A 20,433-nucleotide genomic window follows, 5' to 3' on the forward strand; every position below is an offset into this window, starting at 1 on the left:
GCCTTGCACTTTTTAAAAGACTCAGAAAAAACAAAGCAACACTCTTTAAATCAACAATATTAACTTGAAATAAAGGAGTTCCAGGAAGGTATTTCATTTAGATAAAGAATACAAATCATATCAACAGCTTACTTTTCCCTATTGATAAAATTTAGCAGAGATGTCTATATGACATGTTTCAGTAAAAGGAATCATTTTAGAAGAGCTAATTATTTAAATAAATTAAAAAAAATTTTATGGGGCATTCATTCTCTGTATAATATAGTTTCTTTATCATTTATTTAAAGTTGATTTTTCATACTCTACCTTTCCAGTCAGGAGGATAATATCTAATTCTGTATATCCCATTATCTGATGATGTATGTCACTTGGTCTCCTTCAATTTACACTTTTACAATATTTGAAATAATTTCTCTATTCTTCTACCCTTCAACCCACTGCAAGTTGGTCTATACCAATCACCCAACCACTGAAAGAGCTCTGAGATCACTCATAATTTTCATTTCATATAGGCTCTGTGTGGCATGTGGCACTGTTTGCTCCTACCTCCTTTATAAAAAGAAAAGACAAAGTCATAAATTTAGATAATTTCAAAAGGCATTAATCTTACAAGATACATAATATAGGATGTTTTATTCAGCCTCTGTTTTACCCCGTTCCATTCCTGAAAAATCACTTCCCACAGACAACAACTTTTAACTTCTAGTTATTTCTTTTGGTATTTACATTCACATTTCTAAGTAATATATTGCTATTTCTTTACTTTTCCATTTTAGGCATTATTTACTGATAATCTCTTACAGATGAGTAAGCTCTCATATTCTAATATTCTCAATAAGAGTTACATTTTGTCCATCTGCAATCAGAATTTATGACTATTATTTGCATCTGAGTTATATGCCATAATTATATTTTTCTTCTTATACAACATTTAGTGTTTCTAGAACTTATAATGTCCTCTTTTGTTGTGTTAATTTTAAAAAACATATCTCAAACACAGCCCAAGTTCTTACAGAACCCTAAAACTCTCAATATCATCAAACATACCAGGCAATCTATCATATATTCTTGTTTCTCCCTTCCCCTAGTCCTTTCACCTTCCTGCTCTAGTCTGAGCTATATCCTGTGCAGAATTCCTTGCTCCCAGATTCCAAATATTGTTTTTGATTATTTATTTTTGGTTGCACTGGGTCTTTTGTTACTGTGTGCAGGCTTTCTCTAGTTGCAGAGAGTGGGGGCCACTCTCTAGTGGCGGTGCGTGGGCTTCTCACTGTGGTGGCTTCTCTTGTGGAACGTGGGCTCTAGGCACACAGGCTTCAGGAGTTGCAGCACTCGGGCTCAGTAGTTGTGGCACATGGCCTGAGTTGCTCCAAAGCATGTGAAATCTTCTCAGACCAGGGATTGAACCTGTGTCCCCTGCACTGACAGGCAGATTCTTTTCCACTGTGCCACCAGGAAAGTCCTCCTCTTCCTATTTTATTTTAGTGTAACGTGGCCTCTGATAATTTCTGGATAAGAGATGGGTAGAAGGTAAAAGCTCTGTAACTCTGCTCCTCTGAAAATGCTATTGTTCTATGCTCACATTTGATTGATGGTTTGACAGATACACAACTTCACAGGAAAAACTGTCATTCAGAATTTTTAAAAAAATCGTTTCACTGTCTTCTAGCTTCAAATTGGAAGGTAAGTCTGCTGCCAGTCAGACCCTTGGTCCTCAGTATGTGTGGTAGAGATTTCTGTGCTCAGCAGTGCCTGGTTTGCCTAACCTTTCTGGGCACCTGAGAAGACTGCACATTGCAAGTCCCTAACTGAAGAAGGTCCATATGCCTGGTTCTAGCCAAGGCGGAAGCATTTACAAGAGAGCAGGACTTTTCTACACTTGTTCCTTTCCCACTCTAGAAACAAAGTGTTCAGATTAATCTCCATTCCTGAGTAACAATATGGAACAGAATGTTCTCCCTCACCATGGACATGTAGCATAAATGAAAAGGAACTATCTCTGAGGTCCCTGGTGGCCTATGGGTGGCTCAAATGGTAAAAAATCTGCCTGCACTGCAGAAGACTGGGTTCGATTCCTGGGTGGAGAAGACCCTTGGAGACGAGAATGGCAACCCACTCCAGTATTCTTGCTTGGAGAATTCCATGGACAGAGAAGCCTGGTGGGCTATAGTCCCCGGGGTCGCGAAAAGTCTGAAAGGACTGAACAACTAACACTTTTACTTTCACTTTGGTGGCCTAGAGGTTAGGACTCTGGGCTGTCCCTGCCGTGCCCTGGGTTCAACTTCTGGTTGGGGAACTAAGATCCCACAAGCCTGTGACACAGCAGAAAAAAAAAGTAAATTGTGAATTAAGCTGTTATGATTTCAGGGTTTATTTATCACTACATTATTATTTAGTTTATTATGATTAATAATACAGTATGAGATCCTTTGTTTCTCCCTGACAATTTTCAGAATCTTTTCTTTATCCCTGGTGTTCTTAAATTTCATGTGCCTCAGTATATGGTCTTTTCTAAAAAAAAAACCTGGGATTAAATTCACATAGTGTATCAATTTTAAAGTGAACAATAAAGTGGCATTTAATATATTCACTACAATATGGAACCACCAGCTTCATCTAATTCCAAAATACCTTAATCACCTCAAAAGAAAACTTCATACTCATTAAGAATTTTCTTTCCATCCTCTAAAATCTCTAACCTCAAAATCTCTACCTCTACTGTCTGTTTTATGTTTCTAAAGTAAGTTTCTACTCTCATTCTCTCTGTTCTTGTGTTTTATGTCTTTTATCTTTTACTATGAATGGACCTATTCATCATACTTAATCAAAAGTTTACTGCCTCCTTTTTAAAACTCTTTTCATTTGGCTTCTAGGATACGACTCATTCCTACTTCTTGTATGTGCTTGCTCATTCCTTTTTTCTCAGGCTTTCACTGACTTTCTTTTCTTCTGATTATGATCTAAATATGTATCAACAAGTCAAAAAGCAAAAAAGAATTTCATTAAAAATGGACAGAATATTTGAACAGAGATTTTTCCAAAGAAGATATACAGAATGGCCTATAGGTACATGAAGTCTTCCCTTGTAGCTCAGTTGGTAAAGAATCTGCCTGCAATGCAGGAGACCCAGGTTCAATTCCTGGGTTGGGAAGATCCCTGGAGAAGGAAACGGCAACCCATTCCAATACTCTTGCCTGGAGAATCCCATGGACAGAGGAGCCTGGCAAGCTACAGTCCATGGGGTCACAAGAGTCAGACACAATTTAGCGAAAAGCAATGCAATAGGCACATGGAAAGATGCTTAATATCACTAATCATCAGGGAAATGCAAACCAAACCCATACGACAATATCATTTCACATCTGTTAAAATGGCTATCATCAAAAAGACAAGAAATAATAAGAATATGGAGGAAAGGGAACCCTTGCACATTGTTGGTGGAAATGTACACTGATGTAGCCACTATGAAAAACAGTATGGAGATTCTTCAAAATATTCAAAATAGAACTACTATATGATCTAGCAATTCCACTTCTAGGTATTTACTTGAAGAAAACAAAAACACTAGCTGGAAGAACAATAATGCACACCCTCATTCACTGTAGCATTGTTTACAACAGCCAAGATAAGGCACCCACAGATGAATGGACATGTATATATAATGGAGTATCATTCAGCCATAAAGGAGAATGAAGTCTTGCCATTTGTGACAACACGGATGGACCTCAAGAGCACAGTGCTAAGTGCTAACACTAAGTGCTAAGTGCACACTAAGTGCTAACACAGGGCTAAGAAAAGTCACACAGGGAAAGACAAATACCATATGATCTCTCTCATATGTAGAATTTAAAACAAACAAACATACAAGCTCATAGGTGCAGAGAACAGACTGGTGGTTGCCAGAGGTGGGGAGTGGGAGGTAGGAGAAGTGAATGAAGGAACAACGGGGTAAAAAGGGGGTAGGCAAACTGTAGACTTCAAAACTCATGTGTGAAAAAACTAATAGGTATGATCTGATATAAGTTAAAATTTTCTACATGATCAAACTCATCATAAACAAAGCTAAAGAGGAAGCAAACACGGGAAAATATTTGAAAAACAAATAACAGATAAAGATTATTAATCACTTCATTCATTCATCAAACCATTAACTAGGGGATGCTATTATGTGCCAGACACTGTCCCAGGTGTTGGAAACATTAGAATGAACAAATGACAAAATCCCTGCCCTCCTGGTTCTTATTCTAATGGTGCTGGGAGGGCAGGCAATAAAGAAGTAAACAGTATGTCAGAAGGCACTCATAGCAAAAAACAAAGCAAGGAATGAGGAAAGTGCCAGTGAAGAAGGCAAACAAAGACATGACACGTTCCAAAAATGAATAACAGAAAGTCAAATAACACAGGGGAAAGAAGGGCAAAGAACAGGAACACAGAACTCACAGGCCAAGAAATGCAAATGTCTAGTAAATCTGAGAAATCCATGGTCTACCCACTAACGCAATACTATGGCATTATTTGCCCATCAGGCTGGCAATATACTGAATTTTAGTACTGACTGAGAGGGTGTGGGTAAATGAGTAGCTTTCTGTCCTTTCAGGGGAAGTGTAAGTCAGTATGATTATTTTGTTTAGAGGGCAATTTGGCAGGAACTATCCCAATGCTGAAAGTGTAGGCCCTTTGACGCCACAACCTCTCTTCTGCACATCGCACTGGAAAGAGAGAGGCTTGTACGAAGCTTTGCAATGCAGCACTGCCTGCACTGGCGGAAAGCAGAGTACAAATTTTTACAGTTTTACCAAGCAAGAAAAAAGAAATTAGTCTCTGAGAGCTCAAAAAAATTTTAATAGCATTAACTACCTGCTACACTTGAATAATTTCTACATATTGATGCCTAGTCTCATTCTTGCTCTCTTCTTCCAGAACCCTGATGCCTAACTACTTCTCAAACATCTTCACCCAGAAGTCTCACAGGAGCTTATCTCATCCCGCAAAACGGAATTTGTCTTCTCTTCCTTTATCTGGGATGAATCTGGTATCTCTCCTCTCCCATTCCATAGCTCTTCATTAGTGTCTCTATTAAGCTATACTGTATATATTTATTTATGTCCATCTTTACCATCATACTATAAACTCTTTGAAGAATATACTCATTACTTCAAATACTATACATTAGATATAGTGCCAGGTACTTTTCATGGATTACCAAGATAAATCTTTTAGGTCTAGTGAAAGCAGCAAGGTATCTTATTAATAATTTCTCAACACAATTGTGTCACATAATACAGATTCTACAAATGCTTGTTATATTAATATAGCAAATAATGAAACAGAATGAACACAGGTTCTAAAAGCCACTTCAATCTTTCTCTAGGATGTTGAAGACTGAAGTACCACCTTCTTCAAAAAATTATAAACACACATTAGGGGTAATTTATTGCTCAAAACTCTATCATCCTTAAAATAAAATCTTAAGTCCCTACCACAATCTACAAGGTCTGTAAGCCAACTACAGCCCCACAGGGCCAAATTCAGCTTGTTGCCTGCTTGGTAAACCAAGTTTTATAGGAATACGGTCAGGTTCATTCATTTACATATTGTCCATGGCTGGTTTCCACCACAATGGCAGAGTTGGTACTTATAAAAGAGACCCTTTAACATGCAGAGTCTAAAATACTATCTGTCCTTTTGTTTATTTCTTAAAGGCATTTTTATTGTTTTAAAACTCCTTTAGGCTTGCTTTGGGTTTTCATGCGGTTTTTCTCCATCTCACACACTCCCGAGACACATGTACAACTCACTCAGCTTAATCTCAAATATGTTCAAATCCCACATGCTGCCCTGATAGGTACAAGAGTTCCAGAAAAACATCTACTTCTGCTTTACTGACTATGCCAAAGTCTTTGTGTGAATCACAACAAATTGTGGAAAATTCTTAAAGAGATGGGACTATCAGACCACCTGACCTGCCTCCTGAGAAATCAGTATGTAGGTCAAGAAGCAACAGTTAGAACTGAACATGCAACAACAGACTGGTTCCAAATCGGGAAAGGAGTACATCTATAAGGCTGTATATTGTCACCCTGATTATTTAACTTATATGCAGAGTACCTCATGAAAAATGCTGGGCTGGATGAAGCACAAGCTGGAATCAAGATTGCTGGGAGAAATATCAATAACCTCAGATATGCAGATGACACCACCCTTATGGCAGAATCTCTTGATGAAAGTGAAAGAGGAGAGTGGAAAAGTTGGCTTAAAACTCAACATTCAAAAAACTAAGATCATGGCATCTGGTCCCATCACTTCATGGCAAATAGATGGGGAAATAATGGAAACAGTAACAGATTTTATTTTGGGGGGCTCCAAAATTACTGCAGATGGTGATTGCAGCCATGAAATTAAAAGACACTTGCCCTTTAGAAGAAAAGCTATGACCAACCTAGACAGCATATTAAAAAGCAGAGATATTACTTTGCCAACAAAGGTCCGTCTAGCCAAAGCTGTGGTTTTTCCAATAGTCAAGAATGGATGTGAGGGTTGGACTATAAAGAAAGCTGAGCGCCGAAGAATGATGCTTTTGAACTGTGGTGTTGGAGAAGACTCTTGAGAGTCCCTTGGACTGCAAGGAGATCCAACCAGCCCATCCTAAAGGAAATCAGTCCTGAATATTCATTGGAAGGACTGATGCTGAAGTGCCAATACTTAGACTACCTGACGCAAAGAACTGACTCATTTGAAAAGACCCTGATGCTGGGAAAGATTGAAGGTGGGAGGAGAAGGCGACGACAGAGGATGAGATGGTTGGATGGCATCACCGACTCAATGGACATAAGTTTGAGTAGGCTCTGGGATTTAAGTGATGGACAGGGAAGCCTGGCGTGCTGCAGTCCTTGGGGGTCACAAAGAATTGGACACAACTGAGTGACTGAACTGAACTGAACTGCCTTGATAGCTTAGTTGGTAAAGAATCTGTCTGCAATGCAGGAGACCCTGGTTCGATTCCTGGCTCAGAAAGATCTCCTGGAGAAGGGACAGGCTACCCAATCCAGTATTCTTTGGCTTCCCTTGTAGCTCAGCTGGTAAAGAATCCGCCTGCAATGTGGAAGACCTGGGTTCGATTCCTGGGTTGGGAAGATCCCCTGGAGAAGGGAAAGGCTACCCGCTCCAGTATTCTGGCCTGGAGAATTCCATGGACTGTATAGTCCATGGGGTTGCAAAGAGTTGGACACAACTGAGTGACTTTCACTTTCACTGCCTTATAATCTTCCATTTTTTTCTTCAATGGGCTTATCACTACTTGACATATTATTAGTCTATTAATTTTTTTTTTCTCAAGAGAATGTAAATTCCATGAAGGCAAAGCTAGCTGTGTCTTGTTCATTTCTATACACCACAAAGCTAAAATAATGCCAGGTAAACACATAGTAGGGAGAAGGCAGTGGCACCCCACTCCAGTACTGTTGCCTGGAGAATCCCATGGATGGAGGAGCCTGGTAGTCTGCAGTCCATGGGGTCGCTAAGAGTCAGACACGACTGAGCAACTTCACTTTCACTTTCCACTTTCAATGCATTGGAGAAGGAAATGGCAACCCACTCCAGTATTCTTGCCTGGAGAATCCCATGGACGGAGAAGCCTGGTAGGCTGCAGTCCATGGGGTCACACAGAGTCAGATATGACTGAAGCGACTTAGCAGCAGGAGCAGCAAACACATAGTAAGAGGCTTAATAATACTTGCTGGATGAATAAATTAGGTGTTTATTTTAAAGAGATTAAACTTGGAAAAATTATTTGAATATTTTCTTCATTCTAAAAAACTAAGGATTAAATACATTAAAAAATTTTGAACAGTATCAATATTAAGTGCTAAATAATAATTACCTGCTGCTCTTATCACTACTGAAATTATTTAAGATTATATGATCAAATCCAGTGAATCATTAGTGCTCTGCAATTAAAATATTAAGGAAAAGATTATTGTTTTCAAAAAGGTTTCTGACTACTAGTTTTCAAACTTGGGGTGGAGACTTCAACTCTTTAGGATTACTGGAAGTCAGAGACCCCTCAGAGGCAAAACAGAACTTCCTTGTAATGATAACTGCAGGTCTTGAAAGAACTACTTCCCTTGGCACAACTGAAAGATAAAGAGCTTCTTTTTTTAAAATAAACTCCCTCTTTTTGAGTGTTACTTTAGAGAGGTAATTATTCATTTTTTCCCTATTTTAAACCATATTTAGTATAAAACATAGCATCCAGGAAGGTGCATAAAGCACAACGGACAGGCTAATAAAGTCTTTTTTTTCTTTTAAAGAGAAAACATCTGTATGACTACAGTCCAAATTAAGAAACAGAACCTAATCACCACCCTCAAAGCCTTCCACATTTGCTTTTCCAATCCCATAAAGGTAAGCACCATCCCGACTTTTATGGTACCTAATTTCTCACATTTCTTTATAGTCATATTACTCAAATATGTGTGACTAAATAATATAATTTTAGTGCTTTTGAACTTTGTTCATCCTATATTTCTCAGTGTTTTTTTTTTTACCTATTTGAACACTTAAAATCTTTTGGGTTTTTTTCCCCAGTTCTGAACTACTGTGAATAATGCTGCTGTGAACATTCTTGAATCTGTACCTGATCCATATACACATGCCTTTCTGCAGAGAACCTACCAAGAAGTAGAACTGATGGTTTTAATAAGTTTGACAACATTTGAGAACCACCACCAAAGCACTTTGTATAATCAGAAAACATGATAGAATTGTAAAAAACCATCAAATATTGTCAAAGACTGAATAGAAAAGAACCAAATTTATTTCTTGGTTGATAAAAATATATGACATAGTATCTATATTACTATGTGGCACAGAATGAAAATGAGAAACCATGCAAACAAAAGAAGCTCAACAGGAGCACAGTTGTGCCTAGTTCTTCAAGAGCCATTTTCCTCACATGACAGCTACAACTAACTGAAAGCAGAATATAAACTCAAACAGCACTGACAATCAGATATGGGTGTCAGTTCCCTAGGGACCTTAAACAGAAAAGTAGAAGAATAAATGCCAACTTGGAGAATATTGCTAAATCTCAAAGTTAGGTTTCATTATAAAAAAATAATGTTATGACTAGGGCATCAAAATAATGTGCTTGGACCAAATCTTTTAAATGGTATGTATACTGGTAATTTAAGTTAGACAATTGCTAGATTGTCAGAAACCTATTACATTAACAGGTACAATAAAGCTACATCAATTAGCTTTCACTATCTTGAAAATGGGAATAAAATGAAGCTTTCAACATGAAAGGTCCCACTGACAATGATCTTCTAAACCCTGCCTCATGCTCCCTAGAAAGTTTTCTACCTTCTAGGTAACATGTATTTCTGCATATCAGGCATTACTTAGAGCACTTAGTAAATATGGTCTCATTTCTCATAATCCTATGAAATAGGTACTACCATCCCATTTTATAAAAGAGGAAACTGAGGTTTGAAAAGATCATACCACCCACAGTCATACTGCCAATGAGGGATCAAATCAGAATACATAAACGTTCCTTTGATCCAACTCTAAACATAACAAATAAAAATGAGCTAAAGTTACCTAGAAGGTCATTAAAGGGAAATATAGCTTAGGAACTGAGATTAGAATTAACATCAAGATATAACCAGGGGACTTCTCTGGTGGTCCAATGGTTAAGAATCCACCTTGCAATACATGGGACTCGTGTTTGATTCCTGGTCAGGGAATTAAGATCCCACACGGAGCAGCTAAAACCTATGTGAGCTTGCCCGCCACAACTAAGACCCAAGGCAGCCAAATAAATAACCATTTTTTTAAAAGACAGAAAGTAAAAATTAACAAATAGCATTCAACATCAAGCTGATAATTTATTTCAGAGAATAGCAGCTCACATAGTAGAAAGCTTTATTATTACTGCAAAGACTGATTCTGAGAGGTTGCAAATTTTAATAATAAAGACTTTCACAAGGTTATTACTTTCTGCAGCAAAATAAAATTACTTAAAGCAAGTCCCATTGTAGAAGATAGTCTGCCTTTCTATAAAAACAGTTCCAAAAGCTACTTGTCTTAAAACCTAAGAATAAAGAATAAAGAATAAAAGAATAAAAGAAAAATAAAGAATAAAGAAAAAAAAGAGGAAACAAGATTGGAATTCAAGGATAGATTTAAAATTAAATGAACCAATTTCAAGAATACAGAAACAGATTTTTTTTTTTAAAGGAACATTCTATGTAACAAAACATTACTGGCATGAATTTAAGACTATCTTCTGTGCACTTATATTGAGAAAAAATCTGGCAGAAATATTGGAAAGCTAGCTGACTGGGGAAATGGTTGGTACAAGTAAACAACAAATAAAAACCTTCCAATATATCTTAAGTTGAACAACTACTCTGAAAACAAAGAAATAAAAAATGAGTTAGTTTAAACTCAAGACTTTACTGTAATGGGAACATTAACTAATAAGAGCAGGGAACCACACAAAGCGTTTTCTATTCTTTGTCATAAATAAACTGCTTTGGCTTAGAGAAACTTTAAAACTGTTTCAAGTACAATATGCAATCAGAATAAGCCTGAAATTGTTCAGAGAGGCTGATATCATAGAGTGATGAAAAGTAAACAATCACATGAGCATCAGAGATTCAAAGCATTACTCCAAATAAGGCAATTTCTGAGTCAAAGCAAAGCCCTAAGAGAAGGGAGGATGGAATGAGAAAATCATACACAGATTGTGACTGCAATGTCAAAGTGGGATGGGAGGCAAGGAGGGAAATAAAAAACTTTTTTAAATTAGGAAATAAACAAGTAGAAATAAACTATGAAATATTAAGAGAATAAGACTTTTGCCTAATAATAGTAAAAACTATTGGGACTTCCCTTTCAGTATAGTGGTAAGACCATGCTTCCAATGTAGGGGTCGCAGGTTTGATCTCTGGTTGAGGAACTAAGACCTCACATGCCAAGAGGCATGGCGAAAAAATAAAAAGAAGAAAGAAAAAAGAAAAACAACTAAGTCATATAGAAAGTATTCTGTAAGAAGACAAAGACATGAGGCTTATGTCATGGGACTTCTAACTCCATCATCAAAACGGAGATGTCTTTGTGGGGAAGGGCAGTTTGTCTCCATAAAGCAGATCTCAGCAAAGTTTCTCTGGCATCCAGCTGCTGTGACAAACAGTAGCAAGAGAAATCACAGAGGCGGGCAGCAGGCCAGAGAAGGCTGTTTCCACTTCATGTCCACCACCTGATGGCGGGTCTCTACATCCTTAGCTTACCTTTCGCCTTTCATCCTTTCACTAAGCACACAAGTTAATCAAGCAGCAGAATTCACAGGATGTGTATTACACAGACTGAGACAGAACACAATTTTTAACCCAGAAAGCATGTTTGGCAAGCACACAGAGGTCTCAATGTATTCATACAAGTTTATATGGTAAACCTTGAGTGACTAAAATTTGCAGGGAACATGCAATGTGGAGTTCTGCTTAAACCAAACTTCATGCCTGAATCTCTAAAGAAGACACTTTGCTAGAACTTTAATAGCAAGTTTTACTAACGTTACTTATCCTAGATTTTGTATTATGTATTTTTATACTGAAATTTTACTTCACAGTTCTGGAATTATGCAAAAGGTTATATTTAAATCTGTTCAAAATCCGATCTCTGTGCTGGAGATTAAAAGCTTTTCTCCTACAAGAGAATTAAAAGGAGCACAGTCTGTTTTACCATAAAAGGAAAACAAATTGAAGTGTGTTTTGACTCATTTAATTTCCTCAAAATCACCTTATAAACAGAGAGAACCAACAATCAAATTGTTCTCTTATGGAGTCATACACATAAACTGAAAAAAACTTGTCAATATGTTTAAAATAGGCAAGATAACCCCTACGAAAGTACACTATTTGCTTTCTAATTTTTAAAACATTAAGTGAATTTACAGGATACAAGCACAGTAAATAATGAAAGCCAGGTTCTTAATATTCATTTTTTAAAATACTGGAAACAAGAATATAAAGTATTACTGCTCACAGAATAAATGCTTCTTGTTCAAGACTATAAATCAGTTCAAGATGCCTATTAAAGAAAATAATGGCAAAAAAGGTTATGTGTGCTTGTAAAAAAAATCATACAAAATTGTTTCACAAGTTCACTTCAGTAAGATTTTTGCTGAATTTGCTTTGCTTGCTATAATACTTATTATGGCACAATAATTTCTACAATGGCATCTTGTCATCAAACAATAAAAATGTCAAAACATAATGGAAATGAGAACAAATCAAACCAGAGGTGACCCTTACTACACCAGCTCCAGCTATCCAAATTTAAGGAGCCAAACAGATTTGGAAAATCTGAGGTACAATGGGCATCCTCATTAATCAAATTCTTGCTACTTGCCACGGAAACTCAGAAACCAAATGGATTCAGATAACATGCTATACCCCTAACTAGCTGAACTCACAACCCAAACTTCTTATCCTTAAGAACTCAGTGGATTCAAATGTCTAGGAATGCTTGCATTTTATTTTTTCTGTTCTTTGGTTCATTCTTTGTCCACAAAACAGGGTTTTATATTTTCATTTTCCCCTCTATGTACCTACCACATTTAGCATTTTCCCATGCCATTACATAGTCCTTGTAAACATAACCTTATTGGCTGATATCACCATGGAAGGGATAGCTGTAATCCAGAATTTATATAACTTCTGTTCAATCTCTGAATGTTTATCTCCATAACTATGACTCAATAAAAAATATCCAAACATCTTTTTCTTTATTTAAAATGAACACTGCTCTGTGTTAAAACTAAAGCTATACATTTTACACATTTTATAATAATACTTTAAATTATTTTTGCCAACTGTACCTTAGTAAACATTATTTTGATAATTCTCTGCTCTTATTTCTTTAGGTTCAAATATGAACCCCAAAAGTTGAAAATAAAAATATTTTTAAATGGTCACATGTAACAAAATTAAGTATAAAATCTTCCTAAAGATTTATATTTTAGATCATATATTCTACTTTTAGTTGGTTTCAGTGGGTACCAATTATTTTGCCCAAATCCTTGTGTCAACTGCCTATAAAAGTGAGATTTAGTAATCAGAAGGTAACAAAAAGATGCACTAATCTTTGCTTCATGAAAAAACTGTTAAAGAACAAAGAAATATACCATATTTATTAAATATCTGGCTTAAAGTAGTATTAAGCTTACATTCAATATTCAATGAACAAACAGTTCTTCTAAAACAATTCAATGAAATTTCAGGTTTCCTTAAAGCAACTCTAAGGAGTGTAATATTTGATCTGTTGAATTTGTGCCTGCTATAATTACCAGGTGTGACTCTTACAATCCATGAATGCTCTTCAGATTGGCGATGTGGGAACAGAGGGTGGGAGAGTAACCATACATGCATGCACACCCATCAACCGAATTCAGAAATATTTGGAAAACCACTCCTTTCAAAGAGAGAGAGCAAACAGAAAGAAAAAAAAGAGTCTGACAAAGTGTGTGTCTGATAGGGAAAAGTATAAATTTTATCAATAAATTTTTACTACACATAGTGACCTTTAATTGTTACTAAGAAACTAAGAGAATAAGACAACTTTGTGATTTTTACAGATTTAAGCAGTCACATGATTTTCAAGTAAGAGGGATTTTACAATTCTTTTGTTCAGAATTCAGCAGAGGTATAGATCACCTCAAAAGCCAACCAGTCTATCTTTAAAATATTATTAAAATTAGCCTTGTACAACTTCTCCAGGGTAGGCAGTAGGTGGCACACTGAAGGACAATCTATTACTACTTCTCTTAGAAAGCTCTTGCTATCCTGATGCCCAAATGAAATCACTATTTTTGTGACATCATTTAATCGTTTAAGAAATTTGTCTAAGAACTCAAAATCCGAAACTGGGATAGAAGTAGAACTTCAGTAAAACAGGCGAACGTTATTATTGTCTCTTAAGCAGCCAGACATTTAGTTCCTTGACATTCTGTTTTATTCACTATTCAATAATGATTTTTAATTAAAAAGGTTGAAACTTCATCTTTTTTTGTGTGTGAGGAACATGAAATGCTCACCTCCATCTGTGAAAGCAAATGTAAGAGAAACACTTTTCTCACAAGAGAGAAACAGAAACAGTATGTAAAGAATCACTGCTGTCTGAAGACGGCCTTTGTGCACTTCTACCACAACAAACACATGGAGATCTTCATTTTTCCTCTCACTTTTCAATTTAGACCCCTGACTTAATTAAAATCAATGTGAAAAATACTCTGTACTCACTTTGACATTCTATGAACTGATGAATAAAAGTGCAGTCCCCGCCACTCTTTGAAAGCAAGTGCTCTAATAAAGAAAGAAACACCTTTAAGGATATAGTCTTTGTTGCTGTTTTTGAAAACCAACAGCAAAGGTAGGAAAATCAAAACGTTTGTACTAACATGGGTAATTGAATAAAGTTAATCAAGTTTTACTAATAGCAGACATATTTTGGAGTTAAATGAGTGAAAACTGTAATTATGTAATCTTAATTTGTACCCCAAATGGTTAGCTTTTAAAGGTGCAGTTTCTATCCAAATAGCTCAAGAACACCATTGTCACATATTGCTTTAAAAAGCTTCTCCCACTTTTAAAATGCATCTTTTTTCCATGTGAGCTTAATAAATACCATTAATTTAAAATTTTTATATTTCTTATTGAATTGGTTTTCAGATGACTGTTCCCTAACAGTCCCTATTCAAAGTTATTCATCTTAGTTAAGAGGCAAAAAAGTAAATATTTTAAGAATGCCATACCATAATGCCTTACAATTGTAAAGAAACTGATACAATATTTTAATCTTTACACTTTCGTTTCACAAGTAGTCTTTCCTCCAGTCACTTAATTTATACTTCATATACTATCAAATTACTACACTGTTTACCTCTGCCTAAATGATTAAAATCAATGCCTGTACATTTTAAAATAAGGGTCTTGGTAAATGATTTTGCTCAGATTAAATACATTTTTCTCCCAAATATGTAAAGAGAATCAAAACCATAGTCTAATAAAAGTTTCAGCCCTTTTCCTACAGTAAACTTTTAATTACTTTGATTCAAAGAGCCGACTTCTGAATCTGGATTACATCCTTCAAGTACATATTTATATCTTTCACAACTACCAAACAGACATTGGAAGTTCAAGAGTTAAAAATACATTCCAACATGACAACTATCTTGAAGGTGTAAAAGCACAAAAACCTGTCAAAGACAATGAGTCAGACTGATGGTAAAAGCTTCTTTTCTCTTCTCCACCTGGCCTCATATCATCTCAACTTTGCTTCAAAGGCATCTCCTACTCTGATCACTGGATAACCTCTTCTGACATCTATACCAACAGCTTTCTTATTTATCATCATTCATCATTAAATCTCTCATTATCCTTTACCTAGCTACATGGTGTGCAAACATATATTTTTCTATTTGTTGTTGCTGTTCAGTCACCAAGTCAGACCAGCTCTCTTATATATATATTTTTATATATACACATATATATTTATATATATACATACACACAGTCATATATAGTTTATATAATTGTATAGCTGCATAGTTAAATTATTAATATAGAGAGATACAATATAGCCTCAAGAAGAAAAAATAAGCCTAACTGCAACAGAAATTAAAAATCAAAAAAAAAAATCTAAAGTGAAATTTAAAAAGTACTTCCTATGTAAGCTACGACAACATTTTCAAAATTCAAACTATACAATATCACTGTTAAATATGAAAACTCAGTAAAACTAAATTTTAGCCTAACTAAAGGACTGTATAAAACATATTTGAAACCGAGTTTCAAACTAGCATCACAAGACTTCAGATGAAATTTATTAATGCAGGGCAATCCACCATCACACACCAAGCCAAAAATCAAACTTTTTACCTACTCTGATCTTACTATATAATTCTACATTAAAATATCTACTATACTAGTTTAGATAAAATGCAAGATTAATATAAAAGATAAATATACATGTGAATTTCATACAGGTTATTTCCTAAGACACACAAGAGAAAAGTCTTTCAGGTAGTGCATGTAAATGATTTGGATCACGACACTTTTGGTATTTCATTACTTGAAAGCAAGCCCTAGGGAATTCACTTTGCCAAGGCTATAAAAGATGTCACTGATCATTTAAACCAGGAGTCACGAATCAGATACTGAAGTGTGGGGGCAGGAGGAGTGGTGATGGTGTCCTGTGATACTAAAGAGGGTTGTAGGAATGCAAAGAAAAAGTAGACACAGAAACATAATAAGAATCATGAGACAAAATGTGTTTTATTTATACATGGGTTACCTAAGTATTTCAATTTTTTAGACTTGTGTTGTCCAATACAGTAGCCATTAGCCACATGTGACTACTGAGCCCTTAAAAAAAGTTGCTAGTTTGAACTGAGATGTGTTGTCAGCAAAAATTAAATATCTATAGGCCTCAAAAACTTACTAAGGAATAAAAAACATGAAATACTCATTTGTAATAATTTAATATTGACTACATATTTAAATAATATTCTAGATACAGTGGGCTAAAGTAAACATATCATTAAATATATTATTAAAAATTTAGCTATTCCTTATTGTATTTTTAATGTGACTACCATAAAATTTTAAATCATGTATGTGGCACTCAGGATAGTTCTATTAGATAGCACTTTTCTAAATACCATCTAAGATATATTCAAAATATGCTTACTAGGTAACGTTTTAAAAATTATAGTCCAAAGTTGTGCTTATAGCAGCTACTTCAGATTTAAGTAATCTTAAAAATGAGTTTACTGGAGAAGTATTATTAATCTTAACTTCTCCAGACATTTTTGAAATATTCTCTTATAACTAAACTTGGTTCTCCCTCTACTGCTTAAAGAGTAATTTTAGTTACAATTATATCTAATAGCACATTATAACTACAGACTTTGACAATATTTGAATACTTGATAATTAGTCTCTTACTGTATCATAAATGATTCAGAAGAGACCCATCTTATCCATAATCTACTCTGTAACTACATATGAAGCTTCTGTGCTTATCCAGATATCTACTACTCAGTTTCTTTAAAGATATTCTATTAGTCACTCACACACTACTCAATTTAGCACTAACATCTGCAAGGGAAAAATAATCATAGCCAGGAGTACCCTAAGGTATCCAAAATATTAATATCTTATTCAGTTTTAAATCAAGGAGTTGTCTACAGCTTTTCTCATTTAAATAAACTAGAATTGGCAAAAAATTGTAAGCCATAATTTTACAACTCTAAATAACATAATGATGGTTCAGTGTACATAAAAAGATTGTTAACTAAAGAAATAGACTGCTCCCAGCTTGAATTAACACTAGCTTTATCAACAAATACACGTTCAAGTCAAAAGGGTGATGGATTTGAATGAGAAGTGTATATGCCAGAAAGAGAAAAAAGAGCAAAATAACAACAGAAAATATAAATCCATTTAAGAATGAGAAGCTTTTAGAAGATGAAGATAAAGTCTTTTTACATATGTTTACTAAATATACTTTAATAATAATGGTGCAACGAATATAAACTACACCTTTAAAAAGTCTCAAATTGAAACTCAAACTGAAATTTTATAGTGTCAATGTTATTTCACAAAGCATATATAAAATAGTCAAATAACAACGATTGATGAAACTTTTTTTAAATTTAGGGTTTCAATTTTTATTATACATGGAATATTAGCTCTTGATCTTGCACCTCACATATATATGGTTACCTGAGCCTATTATTCCACTTCCTGATTAAAAACAAACCAACCAAACCAAAACAAACCAAAAAAGCACCTCTGAACTTTATCAGAGTTTAGATGCCGCCCAAAAATTATAAAGATACCCCCTGATACATGGAAAAACTATTTAGTATGAAGTTTCGGGTACTGACCTTGGCATCTTCTATATATAAAAACTGAGTTGAGAGGCACATATATTTGTAAACACAGAAAATAATTTTATTCATTTTGTACTCTAAGCATCTAATGCAGGATCTGGCATATAGCTTGTGCTCAGTTAATGTTGGATGAATGGGGAGGGGAGGACAAATCTTCATGACTGAAGGAATATAGAAACCATTGAGTAGAAAACCCATGTTGCAGTAGGAAAACCAACAGTGGTTATACATTTGTGGCAAGAGATAACCCAAGCTATCCAGAAAGAAGGATAAGATATCAAGAACAAAAAATAATTTTTCAGACGGCATACATGACTGACTCCCTTTTCTCTGATTGATGAAACAGACAAAGAGAGCAGTTTCGATAACACATCCAAAGACTCACTGGACTTTTTTTTTTTTTTTTTCTATTTTTGTTTCTTTTTTGGACTTTTAAGTAAACTCTTGGCCAGGAAGGGGGCAGGGCACAAATATTAAAAAACAGGGGCCAATTATCCCCAGAAAGCAGTACTTGATGGAAGAAAATGGTGGTATCATCTTTGAAAATATAGTAGAAGGCAGGGGAAGCTATACTAGGTTATATAAACCAACAATAAGGTTGAACATTATTAAAATCTTACTATTTCAATAACTGAAATTTCCATATAACAAGGGACATTTAACCACAGCTCACAGAATTAAGAATTAGAAAATAAAAGGAAGCATGACTTTTAAAAGATGGGATTTAATAGTCTATGAACAGCATGCTTTTCACTCCAAACACTTAAAATCTAAAATCCCTGACCTCTCTATCCTGCTTAAATAGTAAAAAGGATATCATGAAAGAAAAATATTTAAGTTTTTTACACTACCTTTTTCTGTGCTCCCATTTATTTTAGGTAAGAAGTCATCAACTTGTATCCCTAGGATTAAGACAGTGTATCATTGCCTGATCAAAGAAAGTATTACTTTAAAACTGGTCTCAACTGTAACCATGGCATTTTGTATTCCTACTGACATTAAGACTGACTGAACAGTTTAAATTTATTTTTACAAGAAGGGTTCAACTTGCCATTTTCTATCATCTTAGAGAAAAAGCTAAAACTGCTAGGTAACCTTTCAATGAAACTCAAAAGAAAAAGGATTCTGCTGTTCATGTGTTTTTCTTATTTAAATATCTCTAAGCAGACCATCTCAGATGTATAAATTTCATTCATTTTTCAAAGACTACACAATGGTGCCCACTGGTGGCAATCAAGCGTATTTTTAAAGGAAATTTTCTGAAAGAGGGTAGATACTTTACACCTAATATGTAAAACATCCCTCTTAAAGAAAGCCAAGTACACAATGTGAGATAGTAAACAAAAATTTAATGATAAAAATTCAGCTTTAAGTAAGAAATTTGGTGACACCTACCTAAGCTGCTGCATTCTTTAAGAGTTTTCTCTTGAAGATGTTCTAACCGTACTGTAAATAAAAGTCCAAGAAAAAGATATTTCACAGATAAAAAGAAAGAAAAAATTAAATCAGATCAATTTCTGGATTAGCTAACTTACCTTGTAAAGCTGTTAGCCTTTCATTGGTAAAGTCATTATCAGCTTGCAAAGCTTCTATTTTTGCCTGGAGCTCCTGTTCTTTTTCTTCCATTTCATCTATCTTATGTTGTAATTCTTTTTTCTCAGCTTGTCCCTTCTGTTGGATTTCTTCTTGTTTTCCCTCTGCTATCTGTTGAAAACGAAAAAGAAAATCCAGCTATTTAATAAAATCTGACCTCGTTTTAAGATGTCTAAAGCAGGACTCCTTTTATTCATGTAAATGATGTCAAAAGTGATATGTACTGTGTCATCCCTCCGTATCAACTCAGAGAGAAAAACTTGTAGCAAGCAAGCAAACACAATACATACAGAGATTATAAGGGTCAAAATGAAAACCACATTTTTCAAGAGGGAAATATGGGTTTCCTTGAAATTACTATTGTTTCAATTAGTTTTTAAGTTCTACAATGTAGCTTATTCTGAAATTTTAAACAAAATTACTTTTAACTAAAGGAATCAAGCACTTTTTAAAATGACCTCTTTTTAACAAGTCTAATATTTAAAGCTATATAGGTTAACCATTCACACGAATGGGAGTTATGTTCTGGTCTTGTGTTAACAAATGGGTTATCTTCTGGCCACTCAATCTATGGCGTGAATTACATAAAGACGGGTCTTCACAAACTCAGTTCTAACATTTTATAGGACCAACATGGCATTACATGTGATCTGGTCTGTCCTTATCCTAAATATCCTATAGCTACAGGGAGCTGCAGTCCACTCATAGGCTATGGCCTCCTGGAAGGAATCATGTGAAGGTTCTCTCTGGGTTTGCTCCAGCACTAACTTAGCTGGGCCCTGAATCTGGGACACCTTAAAGAAAAGCAGGTCCTATGGCACCCCACTCCAGTACTCTTGCCTGGAAAATCCCATGGACGGAGGAGCCTGGTAGGCTGC

The 20,433-nt window shown here is 35.2% G+C and overlaps 1 protein-coding gene across 14 annotated transcripts in view; it reads right to left on the minus strand.

The window, feature by feature from the left end:
* The window catches only part of LOC102407275 (sarcolemma associated protein), an 87,318-nt gene that overhangs the window by 29,082 nt on the left and 37,803 nt on the right, over positions 1–20,433 (minus strand). For 5 of the 14 annotated variants that reach the window (XM_045163959.1, XM_045163960.1, XM_045163950.1 and 2 more), the window contains exons 9-12: positions 19,498–19,666; positions 19,358–19,408; positions 18,814–18,864; positions 14,307–14,369 (exon numbers count right to left, since the gene is read on the minus strand). In XM_045163959.1, the coding sequence (XP_045019894.1) occupies positions 14,307–14,369; positions 18,814–18,864; positions 19,358–19,408; positions 19,498–19,666 (334 nt within the window). The remainder of the gene's footprint in view (positions 1–14,306; positions 14,370–18,813; positions 18,865–19,357; positions 19,409–19,497; positions 19,667–20,433) is intronic. The other 9 variants (XM_045163962.1, XM_045163956.1, XM_045163963.1 and 6 more) reach the window with 7 other exon arrangements.

The sequence above is a fragment of the Bubalus bubalis genome, chromosome 21 (genome assembly GCF_019923935.1).
Source record: "Bubalus bubalis isolate 160015118507 breed Murrah chromosome 21, NDDB_SH_1, whole genome shotgun sequence".
Taxonomy (NCBI): Eukaryota; Metazoa; Chordata; class Mammalia; order Artiodactyla; family Bovidae; genus Bubalus; species Bubalus bubalis.